The sequence below is a fragment of the Belonocnema kinseyi genome, chromosome 5 (assembly GCF_010883055.1).
Source record: "Belonocnema kinseyi isolate 2016_QV_RU_SX_M_011 chromosome 5, B_treatae_v1, whole genome shotgun sequence".
Classification (NCBI taxonomy): Eukaryota; Metazoa; Arthropoda; class Insecta; order Hymenoptera; family Cynipidae; genus Belonocnema; species Belonocnema kinseyi.
The window spans coordinates 114013911-114035965 of record NC_046661.1 but is presented as its reverse complement, the minus strand read 5'-3'; the positions used below and the strand labels follow the sequence as shown (position 1 = coordinate 114035965).

At 32.6% G+C, this 22055-nt stretch overlaps 1 protein-coding gene across 4 annotated transcripts in view; it reads right to left on the bottom strand.

Annotated features, from left to right (window-relative positions):
* LOC117173472 (calcium-binding mitochondrial carrier protein Aralar1) overlaps positions 1-22055 on the bottom strand; it is an 88718-nt gene that overhangs the window by 27201 nt on the left and 39462 nt on the right. For 3 of the 4 annotated variants that reach the window (XM_033362068.1, XM_033362072.1, XM_033362070.1), the window contains exons 3-4: positions 4250-4306; positions 1285-1427 (exon numbers count right to left, since the gene is read on the bottom strand). In XM_033362068.1, coding sequence (XP_033217959.1) covers positions 1285-1427; positions 4250-4306 — 200 coding nt within the window. Of the gene's footprint in view, positions 1-1284; positions 1428-4249; positions 4307-11032; positions 11273-22055 lie in introns of those variants that run through there. The other variant, XM_033362069.1, reaches the window with a different exon arrangement.

The following is a 22055-nucleotide window of genomic DNA, read 5'->3' as shown; positions in this document are numbered from 1 at the left end:
ATGTCTCTTCTAAGTAGGGCCTCATTCACACATTCTAACCATTCTTTCCGCGGTCTACCTCTGGGCACGCTGCCATTTACTTTACCTTGATACACTTGTTTCTTTAGACGTTCATTTGGCATTCTCACAACATGTCCGAACCATCTTAACCGATTTCTTCCCCATGTGTCTACTAGCGTCTCTTCTGCACCACATTCTTTTCGAATTATCTCGTTACTTACTTTGTCCATTAGGGATTTCCCGCTTATTATGCGCACGAATCTCATGTCAATTGCGTTATTTTTACTCTTATCTTTTTCTTGAGAAGTCCATGTCTCGCTACCGTATAGTACAGTCGGTACAAATACAGAATTATGTATTACCATTTTAGCTTTATTTGATATATTTTTACTTCTGATAAGGGGACCTGCTCTTCCAATAACCTTCATACCTTCATTTATTCGTCTATCTAATTCCTCATCTATCTTCCCGTCCCTAGTAAATAAGCTACATAATTGAGTTCTTTAAATACTCTAAAACACTTTGAATTCGTTAGGATTCTGTTGAATTACCTCGAATTGTGCAAATCATTTGAATTCTATAAATCGTTCGCATTCCTTAAATTCGTTATATTCTCCTTAATTATTTTTTACTCTGGAAATATTTTCTAATTCTTTAAATTCATTACAAATTTTTGGAAATCTCTGAATTTTCTGAAAATTCCTTAATTTCTATACATTTTCATGAATACTCTTGATTTATTTTTAATTTCTTGAATTATTTTGAATTATTGCAATCTGATTAAATTTTCTGAATTCTGTGAATATTTGTAAATATTCTTTGAATTCTTTGGCCTCTTTGCAATTGGCTTAGTCTTCATAATTCTTTGAATTCTATAAATATTTTGGAATTCACTGAAAACTCTAAAGAATTGTTTTTCATTTCCTTGAATTATTTTTAATTATCTTAAATTCCTACAATATTCTCTATCTTTTTTAATCCGTTGGAAATGTCCTGAATTCTCTTAAATGTCTTTCAAATGTCTTGAATCTTCTTATTTACTTTAAGTGATAACGAATCTTCTTTTTGCCTCAAAGTTCACATTAATTCCACCTGAACGGAATAAATTTTTGTAAATTCTTTGGATTTTTTCGAATATACCTCAATTTTTTGTATTATTTGGAACTACATATATGAATTCTTGAATTCAGGTTACGACATATTTGTTAGTGGTCAGCCCCTCGTTAAAAATCTTGTTTATTATAATGTTTTTCCGAATATCTAAAGAAAAACTATTAAGCTTACCCATCTTTGCTGGTATCAACGATTCCTGCGAGGAGGTTAACAGAGTCGGGGTTATAATCGGCATCTGTATAAAGGCCAAGGTAGCTCCGTACAAAGTCAGCCGGAGTCATGAACCTCTCGCCATTCTTCTCCTGCGTCGCATACTGTAACAAATTCCAATCTATTTTAATTCTAATTCCAATTTAAAAAAATATATAATTTACCAATTAAAAAAGAATAATTACAAATCCAATCAATCCCCAAATTTCTCGATTTTAAAAACCTGTGATTTACTGTTAGAATTTTTTAAAATATGATATTATATCTGAAATAAAATTGTTTAATTAAACTTGCTGTTAATTAGAAATAATACACATGTACTTAGGGAACATCACTAATTATTTGAATCTACAAGTTAATTGTTATAAACAATGTATTGAAATAAATTCTTCACTACATCAGTTTGTTGTAAACAAAAAATTGTCTTTTAAAATCGTTGAAGTATTATATCAGAATGGTATTAGTAACAAAAATTTCATAATTTAAAAATCTATAAATGAGTTACAAAGTTATAAACAATGTTTTAGCCTGGTAAGTTTCAAAAACAGATTAACTGAAATAATAAAAAAGTTAATTTTAGGATGAAAACATTGATTTAAGAGACGATTATTAATGAAAAACAGTTTAAATTTCGATTGTTTAAACATTTTGTTTAGAAATGTGAGTTACAAAAAAACTAGAATCATTCGATTCAACGGGAAAAATTACATTGTCTTTGTCTTGGACAATTTTTTTCTAAGCCGCCCTGTTTGTTATATAGCTTAATAATTAAATGCGTAAACGGGTGCTGTACGATGTAATTGTTTATTTATACTACATAATAAATAGAGTTGAGAAAAATATTGCCCAACACGTGAACTCTTTGATTTTTCTCGTAAAATCGAGTAGTGCTATTAGTTTTTTCGTAATTAACATTTTAAAACAAATTGTTTCAAACAAACCAAATTTACAATTTTTCATGAAAACTCATATTTTTTAAACGATTCCTCTTTTTGAAGAAACCTTCTCTTTTTCTCGGGTTTTTGTTTGACTGGTAACTGAATTCATACTTGAATAATTAGTTGGAGATTTAACTATTATGTTAAAATTTTTTTATTTTTTTGATTAAAAAATTCATTACTTAAATAACAGTTTCACTTATCCATTTTTAGCTGAAAATGTATCTTTTTTGTTGTAAATTAGCATTTTTTGATAGACATTTAATCTTCTTTATCTATTCCATTTTAGGTTGAAAATTGATAGTTTTTTGTTAACACTTCAACTGTTTCAATGAAAATTAACATTTTCTTTGAAAATTTAAACGTTTTATAGAAAATTCGTCTTTTTGAATTGAAACACCAACTTTTTTGATGAAAATACGTTCTTTTTGGGGTAAGATTTCTATTATTTTCGTAGAAACTTCAATTATTAAATTGGAAATGAATATTTTCGGATAGAAAATACAAACGTTTTTATTCTTTTAAATTATCTTATTTTTTAGCCCTTTGGATTCTGTGTGCTCTTGTAGTTCTATGAATTTTATGAATATTTTAGAATTTTTTGAATACTCTGAATAATTATTTTTTAAATTCCCTTCAATTCTCTCTAACTCTTTGAATTTTTTTGTAAACTCGTATTTTATGGTGGACAATTGATCTTCTCGATAGAATATTCAACTTCTTGACTAAAAGTTGAACTTCTTTGTTAAAAATTAATTTTATTAGCTTAACTTCATCTCTTTAGTTGAAAATTTAACTACTATTTCAATAAAAATTCGCTTGTTTTTTGTTGAAAATAAAATAAATTTTTGGGGTAAAAATTCAAATGTTTTCTAGAGAATTGCCTGTATGGTCTAAAATTTAAAACATGTCGTTGACAGTTCTATTCTCTCTTGACTTGACGTCAAGAATAATTCTCGACATCATCTCGACGAATTATTATTATTCATCTTTGTAGTCAAATTCAACTGTTTTTGACTTTGTTCAGAATTAAAGTTCTTCGTTAGAAATTCAATTTTTGTTGTTGAAGATTCACTATTCTTTTACAAATTTACCTTTGTAGGTTGAAAATTGTCTGAAAATTCAAATATTTGTTGGAAAATTCAGCTATTTTGTTGAAAATTTAGTTATTTTGTTAAAAATTCAACTGCTTTTTTTAAAATTCGTCGTTTTGGGTTGAAAATGTTTAATTTTAATAGAAAATTTAAATGTCTTCCAGGAAATTCATGTTTTGCCTTAAATACTCTACTAAAAAATGAAACTGTTTTTGCCTTAAGTTAATTCATTTGTATTTAAAAATTCAATCAATTGGTTATAAAATCGTTTTTTGAGTTAAAAATTAATCTCTTTTGTTAGAAAATTAATTTTTTGTTGTTGAAAATACCACTCCTTTCTTGAAAATGCAATATATTTCGATTTGAAATATAAAGCGTTTCAATATACAATATATTACATATACATTAGTTTTATTTAAAAGAGTTGATTTTCCTATTATTCCCCAATTTTATTTTAGGCATTTATCAAATTACATTACGGAAAAAATTAACAGCGCCATTCTAATAATAAATTAGAACGACCTTAAGAATATATAATTTTTTCCAAAACAAATTGATGCTGAAGAATTTGTTTGAATAAATATTTATAACAATTAATTTATACATTACAATTATTATTTATGTTTCTTAAGTATAAGATCATTAATTCTAACAAATAACAAATTTAAAAACTTGACAAATATTATTTTCCTGTTTTGAAAGGATTTTACTAAAAAATAAAAATTAAATTTTTGTCAGTTGATGTTATACCGAGAAGACCTAAAACGACCACATTGGCTTAGAAGCTGTTTGATAAGGATTCCACTTTTAGAAACGATCGAAGTAAGGCAATTATTATAAATCAAATTAAATCAAATCGACCAATCCTCAAGTTATGTCTGACTCGATATTCACCTGATTGAAGATTTCATGAAGGCGATCACTGTTTGCTCGCTTCAAATATCCGGAACCCTGGAACAAAAATAAAATATCTACAAGGAAAAGAAAGGATAAAAATGTGTGTTTTTTTATATTTAAAAAGCAAGGATTTTTAAATGTCAAAATTAAATAGTGTCGTGCCAAAATTAAGGTTTCTGAAAAAACAGGTTTATAATTTTAAGAATTGAAATATTATCAGCCATGTCTTATTAAAGAAAAAGCATGATCTTTTATGAAAACTAGATAACAAATACACGCGCCACGCACGTGACAGTTTTTTTCGTATACAATTTTAAAATTAAAACGATAAATTAACATTGATACGAAATTTTCGTGTTCTATAATATCTATTACCTGAAATTCCAAAACAATAGAAAAGCAAGGAAAATATTTCTAATCATTTATGAAAAATAATATACTAATTTCAAATTTAATACATCACTTTTTATATAATATAAAGATAATCCAATCGTTGCATTGTTGTTCAAAAATATTAATTCTTTACGAAAAATACTAACATGACTTAATGTTGTTTAAAATTGTAACTATAATTTTTTAACTCAAATGATTTTTGTTTTAAAGAGTATCTTTGGTAAAAACCATTAGCATACCATATTATTGTTGAAATATGTTTGAAATCTAATGTTTTTCCCTTAACAATATAAATTTTAGATGTAGAGCATTAAAATAACATAAAATAAACCAAAATTGTTCAAGATTTTTACTTTTTTTTTGTTTCAAAATAACCCATTTCCCGTGAAAAATGTTAACCAAATCTAAAATTATTCCAAAATTTAAAAAACACATTTCTGATCAAAAATGCGAGCATAATCTGAGATGTTTCAAAAATATTGTATATTGTTTGAAATCCAATGTTTGTTTATTAAAACTCCCGACTTCCAGTATAAAATTCTAACATAGCCTGAAATTGTTAAAAATTGAGAATTTTGATGATGACTTTTGTTAAAAATGCTAATTTCTGGTGAAACAACAAAGTCAACCTAAAATTGTCAAGTAGGCATCGGAGCCCCACTGCTGCTCGGCTTGAGTTCTTGTCGTGCTAATTCGCAAGTTTCTCCCGCTTTGAATTTACTGACGGAACGTCGTGACGCATTTACACAGGTAGGCCATTAGGGTAGAGTTCCTCATCGCAACGCTCCTATTTAGTCACGCCTTAGTGATCACCGCAACCCCCCGCGGCACCTTTGACTCTCATCCGCGGCGCGGCGTCAATTCTCGGAAGGGCTATAGAAAGGAGGGCTATTGAAGGGATTCACTGTATTTTAAATATTTAAAGGGCATTGTAAAATATTCGCAGGCTTTTTAAGAGCTTTAAAAAGTTTCAAGGGATTTAGAAAAATATCAAAGGATTTGCAATATTTTCGACCATTTGAGAAGGTTTCAAAAACTTTTTTGATTTTATTTTAATAGTTTAAAGGAATTTTAAAGACTTTGAATTATTTTAGTGTATTTTAAGAGATTCAAATACATTTTTAAGACATTAAACTACATCAAAAATAGATTAATAATTTTTTAAACATTAATAGTTAAAATCCTTTTTATTCAATAAATAAAAAATAAAAACTTGTTTTTTATATCTAGTACACATTCTCTATTATACTATTCCTAATCTGTAAAAATTAATTTCCTTTCTTTTAATTTATTTACGAACCATTTCAGTTACAATAAAGATGGAAAATGGGTGCGACGTCAAAAGACGCCACAAGCCTTTAAAATAAATATGTAGTGTGAATACTTTTATAAGTTCTGGTTTTAATGGTAATCAACCTAATGTTCACCAGAAGCAAAATTGTTTTTAAAAAATCATTTTTAATTTACTTTTATCGAAAGTGCTCTCTGCGTGGAGGTCAACAAATTCTGGTGCCCCAGACCTAATTAAATATTTATATTTATTATTTGTATGTTGGGGTAATCATTCGATCGGAAAGATCGAATAATTTTTAGAAGCTTAAGAACCTAAAATTGTCAGAAATTTTAAGTTGTGTTTGAAACTTTAGGATTTTATATCAAAGCTCTTTTAAAAAATACTAATTTCAAACGAAAATGGTGAATTTTTAATTTTATTTGTAATATAATGAATTTTTAAGGCAAATTTTAATTTGTTAAGAAAAAAACACAATCCGAAATTGTTCAGCTTTTAAATTTCATTATTTTAAACAAAATTCAGTTTCTGGTGAAATACATGAACATAACCTGTAGGTAAAACCTTAAAAAATTAATTGTGGGAAAACTGTTAATCTTTTGTTATCAATTAATTTTTTATTTCAAATATAAATAAATATTCATTTTTAATATATGTAATATAAATATTTGTATTGAAAATTTTTTCAATGATTCAACAATTTATTAGATATTTTTAAAGTTTCATTGTATTTAAACTTAATTCAATTATTTGTAGATTTAATTTTAATATTAAAATATTAAAATTCCTAGAGTAAATAAATCATTACTCATTTTATCGAGTAAAATGTTCCCTTCAACTCTAATGTTTACTTTCAAACTTGGAAACAGTAAAGTTGTAGAGAATGTTTTCCTTGCAAAATGAGCCGCCATTAACCCTCTACCGCCCACAGTGACATATATGTAACGTTTGGAAGACTTGAGTTTTTTTAAATATGACTTTGAGACGAACAGCAATTTTTAACGCAAAGATTTACATGAAAGTCAGGACGGTAATGAGCTAGAATTTTAGTTTTGTATACACTCCGCCATAGGAATAATATGCCTAAATATCTCAAAATTCAGGAAAAAAAAGAAAGTTTTAAGGGCGGTAGGGGGTTAATTAAATTCAACCATTTTACACATATTCATCAGACACGATAGTAATACAAAATTCAATTGGACAAAACATTGTTAAAATAAATATCTGTTTGTAACTTAAAATTGTTTTTCAATAAAAAAGGGTATCGAAATTTCTGTACAAATAGCCGGATTTTTTCGATATAAATAGAGCTGGAAGAGAGGCCATTTGTATCGTAATTACGGTACAAAAAGCTAGTTTTTTCGATAGGTAGAGACTTACTCAAAATAATATTTTTCATTTGAAATTACATTATCAGTTTAATATTATTTTTATTTGAAAATCAGAGAAAAATCCTCAAAAGAGTGGAGAATTTTAAGGATCATAATTTCCGTACATTTTTAATAATTCCATTCTAAATATTTTTTTACGAGTGCAAATGTAGATTTTTTAAAGACATTTTTACACAGAAAAAAATCTTCTGTTCTTTCTTTTTTGTGCTTTAAAAATTCAACATTTTTTAAATTAATTTTTTCGTAATATACAAAAAAATGTTTTTTTTGTATTGAGTTAAATGAGCACTTCTTTGGAAATGTTGAATATGTCTCACCTGAAATCTCTATAACTAGAACCAAATATCACGAAAAAAATGTTGAGCAAAAGCAAACTGATAAGAAGTTTTTGTTTATAGCTGAAGAAATTTCAGATTTGGCATATTCAAGTTTTTGCAAAGTGTACATATAACAAATTCCAGAAAATTTGTTTTCGCACATTAAAAAAAAAGTAAATTAAGAAAACATTTTTTTTTATTTATATTTTTTATTATTTTCACTAGTACACTAGTACAATAATACTGTGAATATAAATAATTACATGTCCTTGAAATATTTTCTTCACATCCATACAACCAACACTATATTACGTAATAAGGAGAGGTACATCTATAATTATACCAGATAACCAATCCCAATTTTGAGCTTAGGATTAGCATTATTTCTCAAATTTTTAGTGGCAAATGCAGTACATTTCAATTCGATTACACTTTTTACAGAATTTTTTAAAGTGAATTAATGTTTATATAAAAAAAAATTAAAATGAAAAATAATTGTTATTATAAAAATGAAACATTTTTTAGTTTAAATGTTACGACAAACGAAAATTTAAACAAAAATAAAAAATAGTTTAAATTAAAAATCGTATCAAATTAGATAATTGAAATATGTATTTGTTCAATATTTCATCATGCAAATTTGAAAATAATTTAGTTATAAACACTTCAAGTGTCAAAAAATGATCATTTCTGAACATTTTAAAAACAGAAAATATTCACGATTTAAACAATTTTTCTATAAATATAATTTCTAGTATTACAACCTGAAGTAGCCCAAAATTTAATTTGCAATCATAATTAATAATTCATTTTTAAATAAAATAAAATAACATGAATTAAGTTACTTGCAGGTTCGAAATAAAAAAAAGTTTAATGTAAATACATATCATGTCAGATAAGAAATATTAAAAGTTCCATTCCACATGAGAATTCAATAATATAATTATCACAACGAAGTCATTGATAATAATGAACAGGTCGCTCGACAAATCAGAGGTTCAAGTAGTATTTTTAAACACTATTTTCAAAAAATATCTAAAAATGATACGGCAATCACATTTGAGCATTTATATTATTTTTAATTACAATTTTCAACGCAAAACAAGAAAAAATACTTTTTTGACTTCTACAGAACAACATTCTTCGTTGGTAAAAATCACCCAAGAATATTGACTTCATACGTACGTAGCCTAAGGGTTCCCTGTGCATCAAAGTTAAAAGAATTTTCGGAAAAAAATCACACAAATAAAGTTATTAACTATTTTTTTACAAAAAAAATAATTTTTAAGCACTTTAAAAAAATATTGGCCTAAGATGAAAAATGTCGTTCATGCAAGCTGTAGATCTCATTCAAACAAATATTTTTTGCATTCGCACTTTTTGTTTCAAATTAATATTATTCTATAAAAGCAAAAAAGACGTACATATTGTTAGATTTTTTTGTTACAACAAATTAAAAACCTTCGATACTAGTGTCCAAAGACACAGGGTGTACTCCACACCACCTTATACACATTAGGCTATGTCCATTTACTCTCAGGACTCGAATTGTATGGTTTTAGATCACAGAGCCTGACACTTTAAGTCACATAAAAATTGTAGCTCTAACATCACGTGCTTCCGTCAATTAGTTCTGAAAAAGAGATTTTGTCTGAGTGAAGGGTGATGGTGGGGGCCACATCCCTCTCACGTTTAAAGTTATGTTTCAATCAACTTATTTCACCCCTTGCCCTATCAAGGTCCACGTTTTAAAATTAATTAATATTTTACCAAATTTAATATGTACATTTTTAAACAGAGAATTCAAAAAATGTATATTTGTTATTTTTTCAGAAATATTAGTTTTATTTAAAAAGTGTAAAGAGAAAAAGAAATGTATTCCGATGAGATTCACAACTGTTATGTACAGTATTTTTATCTTAGATCAATACTTTTCGAGATTTTGAATAAAAAACAACTAATTTTTGAAAAAAGTTAACAATATTTATAACTTCATTTCTATTAATCAGCGCTAAAAATACTTTTCGAACTTTCAACTGAGAAGCTAAAGGAAACCTAAGGCTAAGTATCAAGTCAACATTTGTAGGTAACATATTTGGAAGTAAAATTAATAGTTTTCAAGAAAAAAGAAAAAAATTCTTCTTTAGAATTTTTTCAACCAATTTCAAAACTCCTGAAAAAGAGGTTTAGCGTGGGTGGAAGGGGGAGTTCTGGGGCACATCCCTTTCGCCTTTGAAAATATGTGTCAACTCATTTAACATCTCCTTTCAAGGTTTATCCTTTAAATTTATTTTCATTTTAAAAAAGTCTCTTGACCTTGAAATGGCCTTGAAAATTGACCTCGAGATCAAAATCAATGGTACAGATAAATGTCCCCCTATATCCTGGTCAACTTTTATCTCAACCGTTTATTTGTGATTGGGATAGTTAAAAGATATTTGGATCTATAGATTAAAATCAGTCGCCCTGTATATTTAATTCTTGATATAAAAAAAATTGAAAAAAATTACCTGCATAATTATAAAAAATTTCATACTTCGCCAAATAGAAAAAAAAAATTATAAACTTCCTCGAGATGCCCGCTCAGTTCCAGATTAAAATCACGTGTTGACCACGTGGTCGATATCATTGGAGTTTACATACACTCTCTCACGTAAGATTACTGGACCACATTTTTAGATATAGAACTTTTTTAATCCATTTCGAAAAATTGAAAATTATATTTTCCAGTTATAATTAATATTTTATTACATTTTTTTAATTAGACAATATGAGAAGGGGAGAAGAACTGAAGATCAAAATAGAACCATCAAATAAGGTCGTAATTCACAATAATAATATTATCGAGTGAAACGACCACTAAATTAGAATTAACGAGTTTGCCAATTTCATTCTAGTAAATTTAGTAAATGCAAATTACGAACTGTCTAGCATTTTGGAATTTTCCATAACACTAACCCCTTTTCCAGCCTGCTCAGGGCTAACGTTACTCAGAATTCCGTAATAATAGCCAGATCAGTTAGTTTACGGGACATTCCGTCAAACTAGTCAGTGTCTAAAAATTAGTTTCAAATAAAGATTTTAATATAATAATTATTATCCAACATTTTGAAAAATATTTTCGTAATGAAAATAAATATCTACAAATTTCATAGGTGGAGAAAACTTAAAAAAATTTTAAAAGACAAGAATGAAAACTGATTTAACTCAGGATTATTTCTGAGTTTCACTTTCCCAATTATTGCAATAAAAATTACGAGTATTCGTTCAAGCGAGTTTACGTAACTCCCGGCTGAACTATCAATTCTGATAGGTCGTGAGATGTGAAATTATAGGCGATTTATCTTTTTCTTTTCAAACATTTTTTTTTAAATCCTGAAAAACGTACTCTGGTGTGAGGCATGACGTGTAGTAACAGGTCGGACGTAACCAGAATTAGAAGTCAGTGGTTCTCCGCTTAACACTTCGACGTTTTTTGTATAAAACGCGTATAAAAAATCGCACACGTGTCACTAGCTTAACGTGACTTTTGATTAGCGGCACAGCACGTGCCGTAATCTGCGAACTCGTGATACACTTATTTCGGAGACTTGAAAAAGGAGACTGATTTTAATTTTTCTTGAGATAGAGACCTTCAGTCTTCATTCACTTCTCCCTCTCTGGAACTAGTATTCAGTGTCTTTTTCTCGGCTTATTTATCTCTTGCTAACTATATACAGGGTGTTCCTTTTCGTAAGGGGTTTTTTAATCCATTCGAAATTTTATTTAAAAATTTAATTTGTGGATAACTTCAACAGAAATTTAATATTTACGACCCGAATTTTACACTTGTAACATTTTTAATCTAAAATCTTTTATAAACAGCATAAAATAATTTTAAATTAAAATTAAAATTTTATTTATTAATTTCGAAATAAAAAAATACCGTTTTACCATTAAAAATTAATTTTAAACGAATTTTCGACACAGTAGTTAAATTTTCAGACAAAGAGTCAAAAGAGACAAAAAGGTCAAGAGAGAACAAAACGTATATTCAACAAAATAGTTAAATTTTCAATCAAAAAGAAGAATTTTCAACTAAAATGATGAATCTGCAACAGAAAAAATAAATTTTTAACAAAAGTTTCAACCTATAACCAAAAAAGACCCATTCTCGGGACGAACGAAAAATCCCGAAAATAAAACTCCCGACATTGAAAAATTCCCGAATAATAAACATCCCGATTTGTTTATAATATTACCGAATTATTAAATTCCAGAATCTAAACAACTAAAAAATGTTTAAATACATTTTATTCATTCATTACAAATACAACAACCAAAATTTTTTCTCGAAAAAATTTTTTTAATGTTGAAAGGTTCTAAAATTATTCAATTTATTTAAAATAAAAATTGAAAAAAATATATTTCTGGCTGAAGTTTTTTTAAACATTATTTTCATTTTAAACTCAAATAATAATTTTAGAAACATTAATCATTAAAAATATTTTTTTACAAATATTTGATTATTTTATTATTTAAAAGGAATGAAATTTATTTAAAAAATGTAATTGTTTAGATTCGGGAATTTCATAATTGAGTAATATTATAAACTGTCGGGGATCTTATTGAATCTTCCAATTCGATAATATTATAAACTGTTCGAGAATTTTTTAATTGGGGAATTTTATTTTTCGGGATTTTTAATTCACTCTGAAAATTGGTCTTTTTTCGTTAAAGGCCGAAATACCTGATTAAAAATTAATGTTGTTGGTTACAGATTTATCATTTTAGTTGAAAGTTTAGTTTTTTTAAATTTACCTTTTGCAGTTGAAAAATCATTAAATTTGTTGAAAGTCGTCTTTTTGGCAAGGATTTTTAAAAATCTTTTATTTTAGACTACAAATTATCGGAAATTCTATTATTCGGAGATTTTAAAATTCGGTCATATTATAAACTGTCGGGAATTTTATCATTCGGGAATTTTCCAATTCGATGATTTTATTATTCGTAAGGTTTATTATTCTGGAATTTTATATTTCAATAATATTATAAACTGTAGGGAATTTCATTATTTGGGAATTTTTCATTTCTTTACTATTATAAAAATAACAGAAGAAAAGATCTGAGATATGAGTTTAAAAGTAAGGAAAAAAGTTTTCTGTGCATTTGTTGACCTGAAAAAAGCGTTTGACAAGATGGCTCCTACAATCAATAAAAACAATCAATAAAAACAATCTATCTATTCTGGTAGCAAAGTCAGGGTAAGAGAAACTGGGAAACTGAATGACTGATTCGATATTATTTAAGGTTTTGGACAAAGATGCGTTGTCCTCATGAATATTTATTATATTCATGGAAAACTGTATGAGAATGGCCCTCTTCATCGAAGAAGGTGTGGATCTCGAAACAGTGAGGGTACGTGAGTTAGCGTTCGCAGATGATAAGGTGGTTATGGCAGAACCAATCAAAGACTTGTAAAGAATGTTGATTAAACTGAATACAAGCATGAAGAACATAGGCTTCAAAATTAACATAAATAAAACAATAATTATGGTGTTTGAAGGTAGCCTATTTACAAGTGACGGAAAGAATAAGAGTAAAGTTAACGGGATTATCATGAAATTCCTGCGCGCCATATGCGGCAAAACATTGATGGACAAAGTGAGTAATTAAATAATCCTCAAAGAACGCGGGGTAGAGGAGACACTAGTTAACATATGTGAAAGAAATTCGTTCAGATTGTTTGGGCATGTTGAGAGAATGAAACATGAATGACTAACGAACGAAGTGTATCAAGTTAAAGTAAATGGCAGTGTGCCCAGAGACAGACCGCGGAAATAATGGTTAGAATGTGTAAAGGAAACCCTAATTCGAAAGGACGTAAGAAGCCACAGAAAAACAAGAGCTTGCTTAAAAAATTAAATGGAAGTGAAGCAAGCTGAAGAGGTATATACCAGCACAGAAAAGTGCGGCGACATTGATCAGCAATCCGGGTCGGAGCAGAGTTGCGGAACAAACATGTTATTAAAGTAAGTAACACAGGAATTGTAGATCAATCTAAAAATCTATACTCCTCGCCACATTCGCCGAATGAATCACGCCTACCCCGAAAAGTAAATGGCCTAATGGTATAAACTGCTCGTTGTGTTTCAACCCGCTCTACAGGTACCGAAACTCGAAATTTCAATATAGGCGCTATAAAGTGAAGCTTCCATACCTACAAGGCAGCCGATTATGAGAACCACAAGATATACTTAGTAGCCTTGGTATAGCCTGCTCGTCAGCTCGAAAAGAAGAGCGTATGGCAGGGCAAGCTGGGCAATAGATCAACACGGTAGAAATGCCGAAGATGGCAATATAACAACTTTAGAGCCGCATTGTGTCTCTCTATATGCCTATAGCGTGCATAATTTGAACATCCACTTAGGTCTTAGAACATGCGAAAGTGTTTCTGGCTCTTGCTTGCACGCTCGGCAGATGATATCGTCTACAGGCACATTCATTATGCGCTCACGGTAAACTTAGGTGTCTAGAACGCCGTCTTGATAGGCAAAAAGAAATCCCTCCGTCTTCGATCTTAATCCAGCAAATTTGAGAAACATGTCGGACAGATCCATCGATAGCTCTTTTCTACATATAATTTCGTAGAATTTACCATAAAGGGACTTGTCAGCATGCTTCCCTTAGTTAAAGCGAATATTCTGTTTCCTGTACACGACTCTTGAGCACCAAAGGTGTTAGTGATGGCAGGCCATGCGTAGTATCGCTGGCATCAAATGGGAGACCAAACTCCTCTGCAGCTCTATCTGCGACACGATAGAGAAATGACGCCACATTGACGACTTCATGGTGATGTACCAGTCGCATTAGAGAATCTGTGCATTTTAGAACTGAGCAGGCTCTAGCTAGAATCGTTCTTCGATGAAGACATCTTGCGTGTGTTTTGGTCAAGTGGCTTTAACTCATCAACGTTTCATTTTACTACACCCAACGTGTACAGCAGTATAGGAACGGCCCGAATATTGGTCGCCTGGATCTTATTTTTCCCAGATAATTCGAAAACCTACATTTTTCCGAGAATTTTGGGATACAAAGCTTTTGGTCCAAAACTCCATTTTGGTCCAAAGCTCATGCCAATTGCTTTAGAATGCCTATTTGCCACCGGCACCAGGATTTTAACGTCTTCTTTTAAAGAGGTAAAGCGTTTAAAGTCGTGCATGTATAAAACGTGGTTGACGCAACTGCATAATTCGTTGCATTGGGGAGTTAGCCCAATGCAACGTGGCTGACTACAAGAGGCGGATCTCTTGGGCGATAGGGTCGCCATATTATTATTTTTAATTCAAAACTTTTACTCACGTGAACCCGGTTATATATCAGAGCCACGGACTAAGTCAAGTGACTGATGAGATTAGGATGTTATTAGTTAATTTAAAATGATGCTTGAAATCTCCTGCGATGATGTTGTAGGTACACAATTATGAGCGACCGCGAGCGTTGGAGGTGACAACAGTCACCTCTGGATGCTTTCTTAGAGCTACTATCAATTATTATTATTTGATTTATTTTTATTATTTACGTTGTCACAGGCTTAAGATGATTACTGTCTAACATGTCGAAGACATTTTTTGGTTTAAGGTTGGATTTTATTTGATTATTTTGCACAGGTCTGTCCCGGTATATATCATCAATCACGGACGCATTTTTATAATACAATCAAGTGATTTGATGAAAGCAGCGTGCGCAGACATATTGGACAAAACCTATTTTTTATCCCATTATTGACGGACTGGGTTGCAGTCAAGTAGGGTAAGAGGGGGGGGGGCAGCGCCAACCAGTGGGGCAAAGGTAATTTTCCATATAGCATGGCTATTATTTAACAATTTTAGTTCTACTTTCCTTCAAATATATCTATTTTATCAAAGAGATAGTGTTACTTACTAAAATCTTGAAAATTGACTCTGCAAAAGAAAAATTATACAGAAAACAGTATTTACCACGAAAGAATGAAAGTTTCGCTGACAGACATATAAAGTTTTTAACTTTATTGGCAATACTTGCAGTATAAAAATTTGATATTTTGACAGATAAAACAATATCACACAATCTAATTATATTAAGTAGACGTAATTCAAGTCCAAAATATAATAAATCCCATAAATAAGTGAGGCTTGGCCAGAGGGGCAGGCTCAACGAAAATAATATTTACAAGTGCTTAAGTGAAACACGTGTCACAAGTTTCGTCGATAAATAATCGGCTATGTAGAATAGCAACTTATCATGTGGGATACGTGGAAGAAATATTATTATTAACAATCCGGTCGGTACGCAGTTTTCTTATGTTGGTACAGTAGAAACATTGCGTAAAGTCTGTTTCTAGTAGAATGTCAACGAAAAAGAGGCTATATTACAGCTATCTCTATTCATATTCAAAATAACTTATTCTTCTTGTTGGATATCTTAAAAGGTAATTTTTCCAGTACATAAAATACCATAGAAGCAAACCATCATATTTTCTTATTTTTAAATGTTTTGCTTTTCATAAAAAGCTGCAGAGCGCTTTGCCCTAAGGTGAGGGGCAAAGCCCACTACTCTACTGACTCCTAAATGTTCCAGATGTTATGTGCATCTTGAGTGCGCATTGCCTGTAGCCGAAATCACAATGGGATGAATAGATGCATGATTCACATTCCTCCATATGGTCTTTACTTCATGCCTTAAACTCTCTATACTTGTGGATCTTAGTTGTACAGGTTGACTCCAAATTTCGGTTAAGCGGACAAGCAATGTCGATGATGTAGACTCTTCCACCTTTTTTTTTCGCATTACGATGTCAGGTCGATTGGCCCGGATGTGATGATCCGTTTGGATATTAACATCCCAATATAAGATGTAATCTTCGCTTTCTAAAACGGGCATTGGAATCTTTCTATAGAAGAGCATCCATTCTTTTAAGAATCCTAGGTTTAGGGCAAGTTGTTGATGTATAATGCCTGCTGTATCATTATGTCTGTACGTATATTTTCTCTGAGCTATTACGCGACAGCCATCAATAATGTGCTCAATGGATTCGTTGCTATCTCCCCATAATCGGTACCGGTCAACCACGTCTGGATGTAACACGTGTTTGCGATAATTCCTGGTGCTGACAACCGTTTCATGTATTGCAATGACGAATCCTTCCATCCATGGACACAGAACACCGTTTCTTAGCTAAATATTAGATGCATCACTAACCACTTCATTTTGATCTAACGTGTGGGGTGCTCGACATGGATGGCTTTCTGCCTCCATTGTATTTCTAATTCCTCTATGGTTTCTACCCTGATATTCTAGGCCCCATCTGAGGACAACTTTAAGGGCATGTATTTAAGATCTGCCCGACAGATGGTACTGTAAAGCGCAACATATCGTTTGCTGCTAAAAGTCTCGCAACTGTATAACTTGTACTCACGCAGTTTTTTGACATCTACAACGCCCCTACCTCCTAAATGTCGTGGTAGAACTACCCTTTCAATCGCTGAATTTCTGTGGTACATTCGGTGCATCGTCATTTCTACGCGAACAATTCTGTATAACTTTTCAAGGTCGGTGTTAGACCGTTTTATAAGCCCGAAGGAGTACGTGAGGACAGGGATGGCATGTGTGTTGATCGCCCTGATTTTGTTTGCCGAGCTGAGAAAACTCTTCATAATTAATCTGAGTCTCGTAGTGAAGGCAGTCGTTAGACTTGTCTTAACTATCGTATGTTGAATACCCATAGATTCAAGAATACCCAGATATTTATATGATTCGCCTGCAGCCATTGCCTCGATTTCATTTTCGAACTCGTTCTCTAACTCTGCAGTCCCTAATTCCCCTCTGATTAAATGCACTGTTCTACATTTATCTAGTCTGAACTCCATGTGGATATCATTGGAAAACTGCTTTGTGACATCGATCACTTGCTGCAGTTTCTGGCCTGAACTAGCGTACAGCTTCAGGTCATCCATGTAAAGAAGATGGGTCACTTGATGACCATCCTCATTATCATGAATTCTGAACCCATGAGACATGTTGTTTAGTGTTTTGCTCAATGGATTTAACGCTAAACAGAACCATAGTGGGCTGAAGGAGTCTCCTTGAAATATACCCGTCGTAAAGCGTATTGATCTAGTTATCCTTGGTTGTCCATGATCAAAATACTTGATTCTTGTTTCCCAGAGCCTCATCGCATGGCTTAGAAAGTCAATAATGCATGGGCAGATTTTGTAAAGTTTTAAGACTTCAAGCAAATAGTCATGCGGCACGGAAGGAAACGCTTGCTTGTAGTCAATATATACCATGTGTAAGTTCCTTTGATGCTTACGAGTTTGAGTCATGGCAACAGCGTCTATAGTGACTAGATCTTTACAGCCTCGTGAGTTTTTACAACATCCTTTTTGTTCTTCTGTAAGAATGTCATTCTCGTCGCAATGAGAATATACCTTATCTGCAATGATAGCTGTAAGACATTTATAAATTGTTGGAAGACAGGCTATCGGTCGAAAGTCAGATGGGTTTTGAGCGTCTGGTTTTTTTGGTATCATATACGTAGTACCTTGGAGCATAAAACCTGGCATCAGATCTAGGTGTTCAATGATCTTCTGAAAACACCTTGCCAACGCAAGATGCACACTCGTCAGGTACTTGTACCAGAAGTTGTACACCATGTCCAGACCTGAAGCTTTTAAATTACTTGCCCTTTTCAAGACCACTGAAACATCCAAAGCTGTGATGTTTGTCAGATGCATTTCAGGGCTATTGCTTGCCCTTGCTTCCTCCATTTTGAACCACGCAGTGTCCAAATTGCATCTGTTGATTTTTCCCCAAACACCCGACCAGTAGTTAGTCATATCTTCCAATTGAGGGACTTCGGTGCCTTGGTCGTTATTTGGCTTTACTCTCAGTTCACGATACAACCTTCTTTCATCTGTCTTAAAGTTTCGATTTTGTTGCCTTCGTGCATTACTTTTCTTGTAACGACGCAGTCTGGTAGTAAGAACATCAAGTCTCTGTCGTTGAGAGTCTAAAATTTCATCTAATATTTTGGTGTTAATGTCTTGATGTGCCGAGAAGGATGATTTTAGTAACATGGTTCATCAGCTTTCTGGTTCTATTTCCTTTTTTATATTGAGTTAATCGAGCCAATTTGCACCTTATTTTGCTGACATCCATATCCAACCTGACCTTCCATGGTGGATCTCGATCCCTTGCTGGGGCAAAAACTGCATTTGCAGGCCTAGTAAACCTAGTAAAACCTTGCTGTCGAGATGTACTATTAGTGCACGCAGATCATTTGTGATGTTCATTTTGGGCAGAGAATGCCTTAATGTTGGTTCTACATATCTGAACTCTAGTAAAGCATGACCCAAAATTCCTTTCCAGGTGCTGTAGTGTTTTTGTGAGATTTCCCTATCCACGTCATCGTTAGTAATATCCGGATGTGGTTCTAATGGATCCGGTGCATGATGTTCATAATCCCTAGCACCTATGCATTTCACCTATGCAGCTATTTCAACAGCCGAAAGCAGTCTGTTTACAGATATTGAGCGTTTTTGATCTGCCAGATTCTGCTCATTAATTTTTGTGGCTAGCTCTAGGTATTTATGTAAAAAGAGTCTATGATGTTCTCTCCTCACACTTTGCTCACATTTCTCTGCCAAAAAATAAAGACGCATAACATCTCTGTTCATATAGTATGTCCATTTTCGTCGCTTTTTTGATTGCTGAACCTCTGCTTCTGCCTCTGGTTGTATAAGGTCATCCACCTCTGGAGGATGTGGTGGTGTTGGATCATCAATAGGTTGAGGAAAAACATCAATTGCTCCTGCTTGACCGTTTGACGCGGCTTTCTCTAACTGATGTTCATTGCCGTCGTTTTTCCACGCCAACTGAACCTGTTATTTAATCTCCATTGGTCGGTCTTCTGTAACATGTTGATTAGACCTGATGTCTTTTACCTTAGCGATAAGATCTCTTAGTGCGATTTTTTGCATATTAGTATACTTTGCAGCAAATTTTTTTCTTAAATTGTATCCTTTTTCCATTTTTGTTTCAAACTTCGTACTGTCGTAATAGAGACACACCAATTCCTCGTTTATTGGGGTATCCCAATTGATGCTCTCCCACGGTATTTCTGTCGAGGTGGTTGGCTGCAAATAGCTAACACTAGCCAAAGTATCCTCAACAGGCACAGTTGATATTCCATTAATCAATTTCTCTTTCAGGGTAGGCGTAACTCACACGATGAGGTCAGGAGTACTGCAAGAAAAAGTGCCTTCTTGTGAAAGTGCTCTTTGATTGGTGTTGCGGTCATTCCGGGTTACGGTAATTCCGGTGCATGTATTTGACAACTTTGAAAATGAACGGAACACCTTTTGGCGCGAACTTCAACATTTCTAACAACTCACGATAACTGTTAAGAGGGGATTGATACTTGTGCGGTTAGAGAGGCACAATGGGATAGGTTAGGATTTTCTCCAGCAGCGCCGTCTACATTTATCCTGACCTACTAATAATTCTATCCCCACTCCACCACCACTTGCCGCATTTAGGCGAAGCAAAAATTGGACAAAGATATTATCAACGTCGCAGATGCACTGCGGGCTTAGTTACCCGCGATAAATATAGACGGCGCGTTTGGCGAAAAATATCACTTCCCCTCGATCCTCCGCCACCCGCAGATAGCACCCATCGATATAGTTTGCCAACAGCCACTTGGAGCGCTGTAAGCAACACGCAGTTAAGGATCCTCTAGAGAAGGATGCGACAATGTTCCCCCTCCACGGACCCGTGAAAAGTGGACAGGAAGTGACGTCAGACTCCCTGAGCATGATCGTACTTTTAATCTCAGACTGAATGCAAGGTTGTATCATACACACAAATATTTACATACTGCACATATTTACACCCTGAACCGATGGACAGCTGCCTCCCACTACCGCCACCTAACCTGAACGGAAGTCTCCAGTAAACTCAGCTCGACCAATCCGTATTAGGCACATGGTTTGTCGCAATCCTTCCCTAGAGCAGCGATTCCCAAACTGCTACACTGGGTAGAGTGGCTACCCGGCGGTAGGGGGATGCCACCCCGGGCCGGGTAGCTCGGTAGGCTCTTAAGCAGGGTCCCCGCTGTGAGCATGGGACTATTTTTTTTTTGACTTAGCATGAATGCCTTTTATTGTTCTGACTTTGAGACCTGTTTCAAAAAATGAAGTTATGAAGGTATGACACAATTAAATTTAAATGGGCTGAATCAATTTCGTGATATGATTTTAGAAATATGGAAAAAAAGTTAATAAAAATCGCTTAATATTTTCACTAAATTTGTCCAAGGAAATACATTACTGGATTTTCCATTTTTCCTAATCGTCTCTAATTTTCTTATAATGGGATGGTCGAGTGCGACAAGCCAGCACATGCCCGCATCGCAGGCTGTCAAGTGTCCCCCCTTGGGTATAAGTATTATGAAAAAAATGTGAGGGTGGCGACCCTACCGCTCCCCAGAAAGAGCGAACAAAGTTTGGGAATCGCTGCTATTGGGCAGCGATTCCCAAACTTTTTATCCACTTTCTGGGGAGCGGCAGGGCTGCCACCCTCACATTTTTTCACAATACCCTGCCGCCAAGGGGGGACACTGGACTGCTTCACTTCTTGACACACCATGCTTCACGCGAGAGAATTAGAACCGGATGAGAAAAATTTAAATGTGTTTTTATGTTAATAAATTAAATTTTAATTAGTTGAATCAATTACCGAATCTAATTTTAAGCAAATGAAAAAAAAGTTGATAAAATTTGATTAATATCTTCAATGCCAGTTGACAGTTCTTGTAATTTTGCGTGTTCTTAACGATATGCTTAATTACTCGAAATGTTAACCGATTTTCATCAACTTTTTTTCATTTTGTTAAAATTACATCAGGAAAATGATTCAGATAATTAGAATTGAATGGTGGCATATCTTTAGGATTTTAGTTATTGAAACAGCCTTAAATCTCATGACAATGAAAGAGTCCTCATAGCGGGGGGGCTGCTGAGTGGCTGGGCCCGGGGTGACATCCCACTGCCGGCTGCAGCCTTATCGACCGGCGGCACTACTTTGGGAAACACTGCCCTAGAGGATCCTTACACTAAGAAGGCTCCTCGAGGCCCACTGATGGTAACTTAGCTCGGACAAGAACCGTTTTAATTTAGAGTAATTTGCAAATTAAACATTTTTTACGTGTATATATTTGCAAACCATGGTTCTTTTAATAAATACCGGATATAAAAGTCGATGAGTAATTTAGATTACGGTTTCATATTATATTCTACACTAACTCTAAAATTATTGCTTACAATTTACATTCTTTTAAACGTTACAATTTTGTTACTCCACAATATTATAATCTTATTCAAACTAATAAA